This window comes from Carassius auratus, unplaced genomic scaffold (genome assembly GCF_003368295.1).
Source record: "Carassius auratus strain Wakin unplaced genomic scaffold, ASM336829v1 scaf_tig00214183_4049273_7079891, whole genome shotgun sequence".
In the NCBI taxonomy this organism is placed as follows: domain Eukaryota; kingdom Metazoa; phylum Chordata; class Actinopteri; order Cypriniformes; family Cyprinidae; genus Carassius; species Carassius auratus.
The window spans coordinates 912,581-928,272 of NW_020527547.1; the positions used below are offsets into that span (position 1 = coordinate 912,581).

The window sequence follows — 15,692 nt, forward strand, 5'->3', positions numbered from 1 at the left end:
ACACGCAACTCATTTTGCATGACCCCCTATTTTTCTATATAATATTTCACTATATACTGTAGACTGGTTTTGAACGCATAGAACACATTTAAACAATCGCTAATAGAGCTACATTGCATTTGTATCTCTTATGTCCCCACCAGAAGCTCTAATTGTGTAAAAAGTGTATGCTTGTTAGAGCCGCAGAGATTGCTTTTATTGTGATGGATGCTGTGCAGTTGTGTGCAGTGAAAATCAAACGCTTCTTGGTCATCACGATAATGAGCCATTTGCTTTCTTTAGTTTCATAAAGCGCTGGTGATTATATGTGATCTGCCTCATGTACCGAGGGTATCTGACAGGGTGTTTGTGTGTTCTATTGCTAAGGCTCCATTTAGCAAAGATTGAAGATATTCTTTCTGATGTATTATACAACTTTAGGCTTTTCTGTCCAGTTGTGGAACTCAATTGACTATTCATGTAACATCACACTCTGAAAAATTATTACTGATGTTGTTTGGCTTTATAGTAAAACTGGCTCATACATTTAAGTGAATAATCATAGAAGAATATAACATTGGATATAGATGCTCTATGCTACTTGTCACTTTGAATGATAGATATAGGTTAAATGTGCACCAGAATAGTTGTTGTTGCCATTTTGAACTGGGGTATGAAAGACACAGGAATGTGTGTCGCTTGCTTGTTTTTGGGTATGGAGAGACTGTGTTTGTTTCACAATAATAATTCAGTTACTCTGACATCAGGCTCTCCTTATGTCTTCTTTGTCTGTTATCTATACGTTTATATTATATTTCTCCTGTAGGCCATGTCATTACCACTATCATTTAAAAATCCTTATATTTTCTCTGATCGGCTCATGTTTACTCCATGTTCTGATTTCTCTAGATTTTAGATAACTTCAAGAAAAAAAAAGGAAAAGAAAAAAAAATCTGTGTGTGATGTATCTATTCAAACACTAGATGGCCATCACATAAAATGAATCCATGCACCTGAGCTGAGCTGGTGAATATAAAGAAACCTCTTATTTAACAGCTTATCAATGTTTTGCACAGATTTCCACAAAAGCACTATAATATGTCCTATATTCTAAGCACAATTAGCTTATTAATTAGCAAATGCAGTCATTTCACATTCATTTGTGTAAATGTACAGTGGCATATTATGGAGTTTTGGCTATAAAATATGGTGTCCAGTAAACAACCACCAAATACTTCAAAATGTAACAATTTTTTTTTTATTAAAATTAAAAACAACATATTGTTTATTTTTTTCCTAAGTCTTACTCTAAAAACTGTCTAAAATGTCTAGAATTATTGTAAATATTTAACTAATATGCAAACTGGAGTTAAGATGAACCTAATGAAACAGGCAAACTGAACTCTTAAAAGAGCTGAAAGGAAGACAAACCAAATAGGACATAAGCAAAACTAAAAAATAATTGTAATCAAACAATACTGATAAACTATATATATATAAATAAAATAATCAGCAAAATCAATTATAAACTTTCAGAAACCTTAATAACGCAATGCTTATGTTGAAGAAAATTAAAATTAAGCCACGTCATCATAGACTGTATGGAGTCCAAAAGAGATCATATAACCCCAGAACAGCAGCTCAGTTTGTCAAAAGGGCCTTTTTTCATTTTGATAGAGGTGACTGAAGCCACTTATACCTCCACACCATGAACATCAGGTCATAAACCTGCAGACCTCTCTCTTCTCTCTTCCTCCATCTCCTCTTAACACTTTTCTCACTGCTAAAGACTATCATTTTTTACACTGAAATCAACAGCCACACCACACATTCACAACTAGTTTCCACCCACCACGCACTCCCCTAAGTCTGATATTTCCAACTGATAAACAGCTCTATATCTCTCAGAGTAATTTTCTCCAATAGTTCAGTCTCAATTTGCACTTGAAGAAATCATCAACACATCACTTGTTACAGACACCCTTCTGATCACATTTAAGAGGCCTAAAATGACCTCACTGCTAAAAATGGAAGCAGAAAACTACAGACTTAACAACATGCTTGAATGAGCTGTTTTTAATCAGAACAACTCGTTGGAAGCCAATCAAGTTTCTGAAGTGTCCACTTCAATGGGAATGACCTGCTGCCTTTCATTAACAACCTGTGAGACCTCTGGTTGTTAAAACCTCTGAAGGACTGACTGCCTTTTCAGTATGATTTTAAATGGAATTGGCCGCACCACACAGGGCTTTACTGAATTATAATGAAATACAATTCAACACAGGGAAATTAAGTAAAAAATTCAATTTTCCACAAATTTTAAAGGTGGAATTTCAAAAAAAATAAAAAAAAAATAGGACGCTTTGAATTTCAATTCTGCATCCTTTTTGCTACCTAAATTAAAATAAAGTAGTTGAATTGGAATTTAAAAGGCATTGTCATTTAAAGTCCAAATGGTAAACAACCCAAGTTCTCATTCTGCTACATCAGTTACAGTGAATTACCAGAAACTTGTTGGGCATTTCGGTCAGAGCTACTTGTCATCCCAGCAAGCCCATGGATTGAGCACAACATGTCGTTACAAGTGGAACTGACCTGGGCTGATACCTGCATGCACAATTAACCTGCAGATGATCCAGATTGTGATGCCCTGATCTTCAATCAACCTAAGAAGGCCACTTCACACCATTTTAGTCTCACTTCACTAGTTGCTAGAAGTTACCTGTGCTAAATTAAAGTAGCTGTCCTGTCACTTTTAGAATGAACAGTCTATGCATCTGTAAGCCTTCATCTAAACTCATTCTTGCAAGACAATACTCCTTCACCTCTGCAGTCTGCAAGTCAAAGGCATCACAATGAGGCAGTAAGTCATTTTCTAATCTCATTTCTGCTGAACAGGTTGTACTAGGAATAAAGTTACTTTGAATAAATCTTCAGCATGCACTGCGATCTTCAGTGCTGACAATGCCTTAAATAATTTCTCAGACAATGACAGCAACTCTATAAGGTTTCATTTTTTATGTTTACTTTACTTGATAACGTTCAAAAACATATATACCTGAAAAAAAATTATATAGAACTGCATTTTTTTAATTTATTTTTTTGAGGTTAGTGTGGAATAAAAAAAAAAATCATAATTTTTATATTGTGCATTTAGAATAACCTACATTTCCAGACCCAACCACTAGAGGGACTTTGTATTTCATGAACTCTCCTCTTCTCAGTTCAGTGACAGAGTTGATGTGTCCGAAATGGCTCTGTGAGACAGACTACTTAAATGCACATAAAAACAAAAAATAAAATAAAATAAAAAAACCTGCATCAATTTGTTTTTAAACAAACAGGATTTTATGTTACAAATAATGCAGTGGTAAATAATGCAGTGGTAAAACATCAAGCATGAATTATAATAGAAAATAATGAACGTTAAGAGCACTGACCCTCTTTGTAAAGAGCAAAACAAACATGGCTGATTAGAGTCATATGCTTTGGATGCTCAGGTTTTTTATTAATTTTTTTGCCAGTATCATATCATAGCAATATTCTCAGACATTCAATCTAATGGCAATCATTACTGAAGAATCAAGCAGAATGTAATTCTGACAAAAAGATGCAGAGGTTTGTTCAGTTTGCACATTTGATATGCTTTAACCATGTTTAGTAAGTCACTCTGCAAAAGAGTGCCTGCTAAATGGCTAGCATTTTAATGACTGAAATTAACATTTAAGCCAATAAAAGGCAGTCTACAGTGATTTACATCAAAATGTTAATTAGGTAGCATTGTAAAGTAGAATTCACAAAGAAAATGTTCACCCATACAAACTCCGATCGTGTAACCCAGTTCATTTACAAAACGCCAATCCAAAATAATGATTTGCGAGGTCAAATAATTATCATACTCCATCTGCAGAACTAAGAATCACTGTAGTATTAAAAATAACCGATAAGTTAAGCAGCAGCAGGAAGCTGAGAAGCATCGCAGCTTCAAGCTATTTTCTTGCACTGCGCCTGTGCCAGATCTGATTTGTGAATTGACGTGTGTGAATCTGAAACCAATTCCCACCTGCCAGTCAGCAAATTACATTGTATTGCCCACTGTGAAATGGTTCTGAAAAGTATGAATTCATTAAAACTGCATGTAAAACTGCTGCTAACATTACAGTAGATGCTCTTTTAGTATCTACAGATATATGCCCCATTCTAACTTTGTATGCTGCTGTGAATAAAAAGCAATGATTTTTGCATATGTGCATTTGAATGCAGGCAGGCATATTTAATTGCAGGTGTGACAGGTATTACAAGAGCATGCTTTTTATTAGCATGCTTATTTTGTTCCGGAGAACATGTGCATTTGGTATGGATATTTGAGATGTGCGTGTTTATCTGTCTCTTTTCAATCCCGCACTGTCACTGGTGATCTTCTAAGCCTGTGATGCCTAACCTGGCTCTGGAGGCAAGAGGATAATAGCAGCTCTGTGGGGCTGTGGAGGAGTCAGAGGATGGGATGAGTCTCCTGCGGGGTCTCCTCCCTCTGTCAGGAAGACCTCCACTGGCTGATCTCTCCCTGTTCACTGCCCCATCTGGAGCCATCAAACCCACAGGGCCCAGTGAGCTGGCATCAAAAACCAACCTCAACAAGTCAGGCATAACCAGTCACACATCATTAATACACTGACTTTGTTTACGGTACTTCGTCATATGCAGACTGTAAAAGGGACACGAGTTTGAAATTGAAAAGTGTGTGTATTAAATCCAAAATCTTGCTTTGAGCAAAGTCAGTAATGGAGGAAAACAATCATCATACTGTATACCATATTCATGATGCTGTACCTGGAACAAATGCTCTGTGTATATTTTTCTCATCGCATCTGAAAACTACCCCTGAACACCTCACAAAAACCTGTGCAGAAAAAAACACAAGCTTTTTTATTTATTTTATTATTAGATGTAAATAGAAGCATGATCTGGCTCATTTATAAGCCTTTTAAAGTAGTAAGGTCCAACGCACTAGTCGGTGTTCAACAGATTTCACTAAATTAGTGAGGGCACAGAATTACACAATTCACTTTTGAATTTTGCACAGCGTTAGTGGATCTGTGGTTACTATAGCAACAAATTACTCTGTTTAACTCCACATTGAAGTTCTATTGCATCATTTAAAAGTTTAAACTGTCCTGTCAGTCAAAAACTTTCATAAACTTTAAATAAATTATGTTTTCTCCATAGTGGCCACATTGCTACTTCTCTTTTCTGCTACTTCTCTTTTATATATATATATATATATATATATATATATATATATATATATACACACACACACACACACACACACACGTATATAAAAGTAAAGAGAGAAATGAAAGAAAATGAGGGAATTTCTTTCATTCACATCATGTTCTTTTAAAAACAAATTATTTCCTTCACTTCTCCCTTACAATTTTTTTTACAGAAGAGGATTAGCAACAAGCAATAATGCAAGATTAAACTTGTTGAATGAATCAGCGTTTTTGAACGTGTGGTTGAATGAATGGTTTAAAGACTGACTGACTGCCCGTTTAGAACGCATGGGTGAAAATATAAATAAAAAATCTCTTGTCCAGTCAGATTCGAGGATCAGAACAAACCTAATGATCTTTTTGTCAGGTTTATGTTCTGTTATGTGGATCATTATTTTGTCATTCTCTTCTGTTTACTTCACTTCCTGTTTCAACCCTATTTGGTGTCGGTTTCATTGGCTTCTGATATGACCTCTACGTAAAGTTTACTCTTTTTATTAGAATTTATTTACACTGTGACAATATAAATTATATTTACTCTATGTAAAAGTAGCAGATCTTTGCAATACGTGTAAATGGTAATTAAATGCTAATTATACTTATAAATAGTGAAAAATACTATTTCCACATCAGTATTGTTGTACATTAACAGGATGCAATAATTACAGAGAGTAAAATTATTTTATTTATTAATTTTTTTAAATACAAGCCCTCATATAGCCTACTAACCCTATATCCTAATGGTCGACAGCATTGGCTTCATTCACGAACATTGCTCTCTTCGACTTGCACCAATGACTAATGCTAACTGATGCTGATAACGAGATAAAATTAACATGACACAGGTGTGTTTATTCTCAGCACTTTATTTATACTTCATTATCATAATTTAATGAGTTTGTTCTCAACATTTAATTTCTGCTTTCTTCCTTCAAAAATGCTACGATTTTTTTCTAGAAACACAATTACTTTTTCTCGTAATTTAATGAGGTCATTCTCAATATTTAATTTCAACATTTTTCTCAAAACACAATGAATTTTTGGTGTAATTTAAACAAGTTCATTCTCGAAAAAACAATTTTTTTCATGTAATTTAATGAGTTTATTCTTAACATTTAATTGAATGAGTTTAATAATGACATTTTACAATCATTTTATAATGACTTTAATCTCAAAATGGATCTATTTGTTTATTATTGTTTGGCCCTAATCCTTTTCCGTACATTTAATTTCCTTTCCCTTAGCTTTCCTGCTTCTTGCTACATACACAACATGCAAATTTGTTTTGCCTGAGGTGAGTTGTTTTAAACAATAATTTCAATATTTCACTGTCAGGTAATTAAATTGTTTTGCACACACACCTTCAATCAATCTTTCTGGTAGTGAAACCCTTCCTAAAGCTCCATAACTACTCTGCAAAACACCTGGGCTATTTGAACATTTAGTTTTTTAAACTCAGTAGGAATTGTCGGTGGAAGGAGTGAATGTACAGCACTCTCTCACACCTTCAATACCACAACTGAGGTGCCCTTGAGCAAGGCACCGAACCCCCAACTGTTCCCCGGCCCCAGCAGCAAAAAAATGGCCGCCCATTGCTCCAGGTATGTGTTCCCGGTGTGTGTGTGCACTTTGGATGGGATAAACACAGAGCACTAATTCCGTCACTAATTAAAAGAAAAAGTAATGCCCCTGGTCGATACTGGTAAAAAAAAAAAACATCAGAAAACTTTGTAAGACTTAATTAACTCTTAGATGAAAAACAATCATTAAGTTCTTTTTCTGGCATATTGTCATCTGCTGAGTGTGCCTGTAAAAAGAGCAACATTCTTTCCACGTAACTGTAATCCATTTCATCTCTGTCTTAGCTTAGACAGGATAGAGTAGCAAGTCTCTGATGGCACTTCAATGACACACATACATGACCTGAAATTGGCATTCTGTCGAGCGAAGGAAAAATATTTTCAGCCTTAAGCAGCTAATTAAAGTCCCGACTAACACCGTTCACCTCGCAAAAATGGACTAAAGTAAACATATTTGAATTAAGAATCAAATAAACTGTAAGGCTGCAATGCAATTAGTAAAGACTTTCTCGCTGCTGGAGAACACTAATTAGAGTCTCAATAATCCAACAGGTTTGAGTCTCGGTCTGAGGGCAATTTATCCCAGACCATCCAATCAGTATCACAGCATCTCACACAGGTTTTCAGACTATAGCGGTTGCCAGTCAAAGGTGCCATCATTAAAGGCCCCGTTCTTAAATGGCAATGATGCTTTTTGAGATCAAAACAGCATTTTTATAAAGAGAAAGTGATAAAAAGGGAAATGTGGAATTTAATAGTCCCTAGAAGCAATTCAGTGGGGTCAAAAACACAACAAAGGACTAAGACAGACGTTCAGACTAAGGTTAATGGAACCAATGTTAGCAAAAAAGCACAGGACAATTTTGTGTGTTTTTGTCTCATCTGAATTGACTAGAAGACTAACACTAGCAGGTCTAGACAAGAGCAATTTCCACTCATCTTATAAAGCTAATGAAAGAAGATCGAAATCATTCATCATTCACATTTAATCTCTTAAACACTTTGAGAAAGTTCGTCAAATTAAGTGTCAACTCAATGACATTTAAAACTCCAGAATATAAATATTGTGTTTGTTCAGAGCCACAAGACTTGAGGAAAATATTATGCAAATGTTACAGTCCCATAAAAGAGCATAAAATTAAAATGAATATATTTAGTTACTGCTTTGCTTTATACTAAACAGAGGGATGCACAGACAGTCTTCATGTGGTCCTGCATTAATGAATCTATTCAACTTGACAGGATTTCACTGTAAGGCCTGAGTTATTCTGGCTCCAATCTCCCTCTGCATGATTTTTTTGTCAGACTAAGGACTGTGGCGGGATATGAAGACCACTAATTGGCTACTTTGAACGATACAAGACTTTCTGTCCTGTTGGAGAAGATGAGTTGATTAGGAAATGTAAAATGATGCAATACAATAGTTATTTAAATGTGGTGACATTCCTTTTACCTTCATTATGAAAATTGCAGTGCTTCGCAAATGACTTCCTGCAAACATGCAAATATATTTAATTTCTGAAAATTACTTGCCGTAGTTACAAACCTCTGCAGATGGCCAATGACTGTAGATCAAAACGCACTCAAACACATTTACTTAGCCAACGAAATTGGGACATTCCGTAGACTTCTACTGTTTTTATAAGAAGCTAGTTATAAATACTATAACCTAACCCTGACAAAAAAAAAAAAAAGTTTAAAACTGCATTTTTACAATAAAAAACTTTATTTACAAATGAGGACATCTCCAAAGAGGTTTTGACAGATTTAGCTTACATCTTAGAACAAATTTGTCCCTGATATGTAGTATTCACTATCAAACCAAGGGATGTGTGCACATTAAAAATATGACAATAAGTGATAAATTGATAATTATGTTGATGCCGATATACAATACAATTCTAAACTACAGTGTCTAAATAAAAACAACTAAAATCATTTTAAATGCTAAAGTGATTGTGCAATAAATATTAATGTAGTTATGCAACTTATTATTACTGTATGTATAGTATGAAAAACTGATATTCGGGATTTTCATTAAGTTTAACTTTAAGAAATAGGAAATATAATCAAAATATAAAAACAGGAAATGAACAAATAAATATCCAATATTGGTTTATGTATATCCAATATGCACTCATGCATATGAATTCAATAACAAATAAAAAATTGGGCAAAAAGCAGCTGGGCATGGGCCTGGACCTGTTTATTGTTACAAATAACCACTATACAAGAAATAAGAAAAATGTCTGTAATTGACAAAGTACCTCTAAAATCTTTCAAAATATATATGGAAACATTATAGCTATACCCAAATATAAAAAGGCCAAGTAATTCCTGCCATATTATAGTTATAAATTCTTCTACAGAATGTAATAATGTTTAACTGCAAGTAAACTGCAGATATAGCTATGAATTAACATCTACTAACAACAAATATCTGTATCTTGGCACAATTTCCAGGATGAATCTATTTTCATAGTATGGCACCCCTGATCCCTGAGCAGAGTGCAACTATGTTAACAGAGCAGAGGAGGAAATGCCACACTCGCTTGACATAAATTTTACATTAGTTCCTGTGCCAAGTGTGTTACCAAGGCAACCTGGCAATTAGCAGATAATAGGAATAGCACAATAAAAGCAGCACTGCACTGTATAGATATAAAAGTGTACAGTCTTACTCCCTTTGACCACTATAAAGGGGCCGTCCATACTGAACTGGATAGCTGCATCTGCCCTGGGGGACTCCAGCCATTCGTAGATGGGAAATGCTAATGTGGAGGGCTGGTTGAGGCAGGAGTCACATGCTTTGTCATTTCAGGGAGGGTGATGCTATGAAATGGTCTGGGCAAGCTCTGCTAGATGTGCCTGAGCTGGGGGTAAATACTGCCAACATAAAATTAATCTGCCACAAGTACCCTGATTAGTTGGTTGGTTGGCCGTTATCGATGCACCATCATCTCTTTAATAAGCAATCTGTTGTGCCATCGTGTAACGAGATAAATGGGTTGTTTTAAGGGTAGAGACTAATTCTAAATAAGCTTATTACATATATTCAAATAATTTATAGATAGATTGAGGTAAATGCATGTTTTTGTTAAGCAAATGCAGAAATTGTGCAAAAATTCTGATTATGATAGTGTTCATGTTTAAATAAAAATGATGTTGTGTCTGAGGCCATCCGAGCAACAGGCTCCCTAGGTCCCAGCGGTGACTGGGTTTTGAGAAAAAAGCTTTTATCAGAAATGCACACAGGCAGGAGTGTGAGTTCATTAATCTGCTGAGAGGAGTGCTGGTTTCTTTTTCAGCTGTCAGAGACTCTCCTCTCCAGAGGCCAGTCGGTTTTACCAGAGGGAGAACCTTTCCAATTCATGTCCGTTATTTCATCTAATGCAGAGGGACTGTGATTTGAGACCTAGGCACTAGGGTTATTCTGCGGTCTTGTGTTGGAGCTGGAAAAAGCTTTTAAAGGACTTACATGTGCACATTAAATACAATTATTTCTACATATACATAATTTCCAGTTTTCGCTCTTCTTCTGTAAGGGCAATCTGGGTTAAAAGCATTTCTGCTTATAAATCATGTAAAAATTTGCCTCATTACTTCCATTGAAAAGGACAAGTTTAAATATTTTTTTGTGGTAATCAACAGTATGCCACGGATTTTTTTTGGATTGAGCTTATCTTGTCCTGGACCTGAACATCCTTTAAAACTAATTAGGGTTGCGACCTCGCCCAACAAAAACCCAGATTAGAATTTTCTGAAGTGACCAGAAGTGTCGGAATCACAACACTATAGCAGTATTCTATAATTTAGACACATTTAAAAAGCATGTGAACTCTAGTGAGATATCTGTAACTGTAGTGTGAAAGTCTACTGTAAACGTGCCGGGTGATATGTGTGACTGTTGCTATAACAACCTAAGTAAACCACATCCTCCAGGCTTAAAGCCCTGTGGTGGCAGCACAAAATCAGCCCCCCAAGGTTGTAAAGGATCATTCCAAACTCTGATCCGTTCCTATTTCAGTTGCCCAGCGTAATGCTGCATAAGACTGCCTTAGTAAACCAGTTTTAGTAGTCAAACACAATAGGACACATATATGGTGATTCCAGGATATAATAACTTCAGACTGTGAATGAACAGGGATATAAAATGACTAAGTGCACATGTGCACTTTACGCTTAACATATTTAAACCTGAAGTCCACATGGATTTCATCAGGATTTAATCAGCATGTAAACACTAAAATACGGAATATTGATTGGGAATTTAAATACTTTAACATACTATAGCACTATTCCTCTTAACACCGCCCCCTGAGTTAAACCCATATAAAGAAACAAAGATATATAAATGACTCTGTTTCCAAGCTACAGTTGCCAAGGTTTGAATTCACACATTCTCATCAGCCTTCTTTGATTCAGAACAAAGCTACAGAACAATTAGGCTGTTTGAGCAGTTGTGTTGGCGCGCGCACGCTCCTCACTGTTTGCACTGCCACTTAGTGCCTAATGTCTGGCCTGCAGAGCATAAAAGCAAACTTCCTCTTGAGTTGGGATATAAAATGCTAAAACTCTTCAAGGTGAGTGCTGGAGTCTTGGAATTAAAATATACATTATGAAAGTACATGTACATTAACAAAGAGACATTTAAAGTGCACAAGATAAATTTCACTCATCACAATTTATAATGCAACACAAGTGCATGCTACTCAGAACTTTGTTTCTCGCCTTAATATCTCCTTAACACCATTTGGTGACACATTTGTTGTTGTTGTTTGACTCTAATAGGTGCCTTGTACCAAAAAAATAAATACATTTTAAACTCATCTAAACGTCTAACATTTCACAAGAAATTAATGCTAGATGACAAATGGATGCACAGTTTACAAACATGCACATTTTTCAAGTGATAAGCAACCAACTGGATACGGGCAGTCTAGATCTGTCAAAGTTGATAAATAAAATACTAAATACTGTGTATAGGCTACTTAAAAATGCTACTATGCTACATTTCAACATCCTAACTGTAACTGCACATAAGACTAAGTAATTAGTCAAATGACTCCATCTCTATGATTGAAGTTTTCACCTGTTCGTGTCAAAGCATGTGCTTTGGTGTGTGTAACGCGCTCCAAGGAAACACTGTATCTGCCCTTCCATAAGTGCCACCTGCTGGCAGAGAGTGAAACTGCATCTCATTCAGCCCTTCTGGTGTTTCTGTTTCATGCAGATATTTTATGTAGTATATTTTCACAAAACTACATTTAGAGTATTCTGATAAAATCTATTTTAGACTGAAAACTGATCATGCTTCATGTATTCAGCATCTTTAGCCACTTTTTCCACTTCGGGGTTGTACTTGAGCTTGAGTTCATGCAGCATTGTATTCCAACCACCATTTTCATATATATATATATATATATATATATACACAAACACATATATTACTGTTATTGTGTCAGGAATTTTTTTTTTTTTAATATTTCAGGCAAGAATACAGTTGTTTAAAATTCAAATCTGTGGTTTATTTATAAAAACATTGCCTATTTGAAAAAGTGCTTCGCCAATTTTGAAGACATTAGCTCCACGCAATCAGCGGGGTCTCAGTGCTCATGTATACTGAAAAGAGCAGCCTTAACTCTGCTAGTCCTTCTGACATTTGCTGTTGGCTCTGATGTCTCTGTAGTGGATAAACATAAGATATCATTTGTTTTGGGTAAATCTTAACAGGCAATCTTTGGTCTTTATTCTATCATTTTATTAATCCATTAATATGTTACAATTAAAATGAAAACTGGCAATGTTTGATATAATTTTTGTTTCATTATAATGTAGGCTATGTATATGTTCCCTGAACTACATTTATGCAGCTATTAATATGTTTAAATGAAAACTAAAAGGGGCAATGGGTTTGATATATTTTGTCTTATTGTAAATACAGTGAGGAAAATTTCAGTAGCCGAGGTGAGCTAACTGATGTTATTAAGTACGCTGCTTTTTGCAGAATTACAGCTCTAAAATTTGGGTAATTGGTATTGAAACGCATGCAGACTTACATCACTAGACTATTTGCCTATTGTTCTCTGTACTTAAGACCGAGATGGAAATGCAGACAGCAACAGGTCTCGGGGGGAAAGTTCCTTGGACATATTGTTCCAGGTAATTTCGGTGGAAAAGCAGCTATTGTTTGGATTGTGATTCAAATGCAGTGGTTGCCTCTAATTTTGAATGAAAAAGAGCACAGGCAAAGCCTTGGTTTACATGAAGAGTTTTTTTTTTTTTGTCTTATTTATTTGATTAAATTTGGGGTTTGTTTTAAAATTTCAATTTAGTTGTTATCACACATATTTCTTTTTCACAAAGAAATGTTTGGCATTGTGTCCAAGCAATAATAAAAGGACACCTTTTCATTTACAAATTTGCCTTAAAGGAGCCTTATATCATTTTGGAAATGCCTATTTTGAGTGGAAGCAGAAACGCTCTGTTTTTTCGATCACTTTAAATGCAAATGAGCTGCTGCTCCCCGCCCCATTTTCCAGAATAGAGCTGCACCATTACAGGTCATACTTGCTCAAAAAAATGTGTTTTGGTTCAGATTTTCATGTTTATCGCGCTGAAATCATGCTTTTAACCAGGGGTGCACGATATATATCGGCCGATGATTAATGCGCATCTAGTCAGTAAAGCCGGTTCTCTAATCAGCGGTAAATACCATCAAGTGAGTGATTTCACACAGAGCAGCTGTTACTACACAAAGCCATTATTAACTGACAAGCTGCGCAAATCCAAGCTGTTAATGAATGTGCATTTGCGCAGTTTGTCAGTTATAAATAATATAATGAGATCCCTATACAACGTCACTAGGGCAGTAAAATCAGACTTGTTTTTTTCAGACGCTTACAGTAAAAGACCTACCAAAACAAAGTTACTGGGTTAATCTTTTTCATGTTTCCTTGGTTGGTAGATGCACTGGGGACCTGATTATAGCACTTAAAACTTGGAAAAGTCAGATTTTCATAAGTCCCCTTTAAATTTTATTTTGTTAAACTTGAGAAAATTGAATCGTGAGTTGAGTGTATCCTTACATCCATTAAGAGCATGTGTTTTTATATTGTCTAGATTGATTTTTAGCAATGTATTTTGATATTTTCTAGAAATTGTAAGTTTTCTAGACAAAAACTAACTTTGCAACAAGCTCCATAAATTCACAAACACAATTTTTGCTGAAAACTGATGTTACACTAAGCAAAACATTAGTGTAGTTTTAAACATATTCATACTAATTTCTTTCAAGATTACAATTTATCAACTGTGACATTTCATTAATTTGGTAAGTATATAACATCATTTTGGTGTCAAATCAGCAGAATTTTCAACAACGCAAAAAAAAAAAAAAAAAAAAAAACAATATGTCTGCAAAATATGTATATCTTTATGGCAGCACAAGAATAGCTTAAAAAGGCAAATGACAGTTTTGTCACCTGGCCCCCTAAACTCCCTTACACTGACTTCCTTACACTGTCTACAACAGAAAACATTCTGCATATAAAAAACAACAACAACAACAACAACAAAAAACATCTATCCCTCTATCTAAGTAATTCAAACTGGGCACCGATCTGTCTTTGGAGTATAACAGATGGTTAATAGCGTGCTTCAGGGCACGCTCATGTGCTAGCAACAACTGACCCACTGAGTTTCCCCAATCGTCTGTTATAGACTCTAAATCAGCTAAAATGAGATGAAACATCAGGGGGTTGGAGTTTCCTTGCTGGAACTGCAACATGCCTGAAATCTTTGACTACAGAAATGTGAACCAAAATGCAATTTCCCCCCACTTAGTACATAGAATTGAAAGCATCTTCATCATAAAAACCCTTTAGTGGTCCCAATGTGCTACACATGCTACCCAGAAACTTTCCACTGACATCTCTTACTCCCTTACATCAGCAGTCCCTCCCCTGCACCTTCCCTCCTTGCTCCAAATTCAACATTTGGGAAGAACGGAGCACACACAGATGCTCTTCTGCTTCTTACCGCTGCTTGCTGTGAGGCCAGTCCTGACCTCTTGGTAGACCCTTTTCTGGAGCTCAGTCTCTTCCAAGACTCGGAGAAGCGCCCTCTGGTGGAGGGGCGCCCGGGCCCCTGTGCCTCTTCCTTTGTGGAGTTGACTTTGAAGCCTTCTCTCCTCTCCTCCCACTTTCTTTTAGTCATAACTTTGAATGTTTCCTTAACAAATCTAGAACGAAAGCCACGGAAACAAGGACCTCTACACTGTGATGTTCCGTCTTCTTCTAAAACTATTCCCGAGTGTCAGGGCATATCTTTCTTGCTCTTTTCTTGAACAGAGAAACGAAAAAAAAATGGAGGGAGTTTGGCTTCTACACCCTGTTGCATGTGGTCCTGCTGCTTCAGTTAATGTAGGAGGCTTCACCCATAGAAAAAAACACCACAGAAGGACAGAAGACAGAAAAAAAAAATGGTAGCTGGCACAGCTCTACCTGCAAGGTTCCTCTCCTGGTCTTAGTCTCCTGATGTCTTCAAACTGAGCGGGCAAAGGCAAAGCGAGTCACTCTGGAACTGAGCTCTCATCCTCACGCTCTCTCCCCACCCTCATTCACACACTCTCCCTCCCTCCCTTCCTCCCTCTCCACTTGTTATATCTGCCTCTATCATCTGCTTCACTACCAGACTTCACAGCTCACGTGTTGCCTGCTCTCGCCGTTCAGCGTTTGTGGAGATTAAAGAGTTATTAAGAACAGAAGCTGAGGGTTTCTACAGGCTCCCCCTCTCTTTCTCCCCTGTGGTCCCACACTGGTTTTAATCGACACAAGAATGCAAGCTTCACGTCAGC

At 36.1% G+C, this 15,692-nt stretch overlaps 1 protein-coding gene across 2 annotated transcripts in view; it reads right to left on the bottom strand.

Annotated features, from left to right (window-relative positions):
- Nucleotides 1-15,623, bottom strand: part of LOC113091312 (transient receptor potential cation channel subfamily M member 3-like) — a 105,073-nt gene extending 89,450 nt beyond the window's left edge. The window contains exon 1 of one of the 2 annotated variants that reach the window (XM_026256743.1): nucleotides 14,876-15,623. In XM_026256743.1, coding sequence (XP_026112528.1) covers nucleotides 14,876-15,052 — 177 coding nt within the window. In that variant the 5' untranslated portion in view covers nucleotides 15,053-15,623. The remainder of the gene's footprint in view (nucleotides 1-14,875) is intronic. The other variant, XM_026256740.1, reaches the window with a different exon arrangement.
- Between the last annotated feature and the right edge of the window lie 69 nt (nucleotides 15,624-15,692).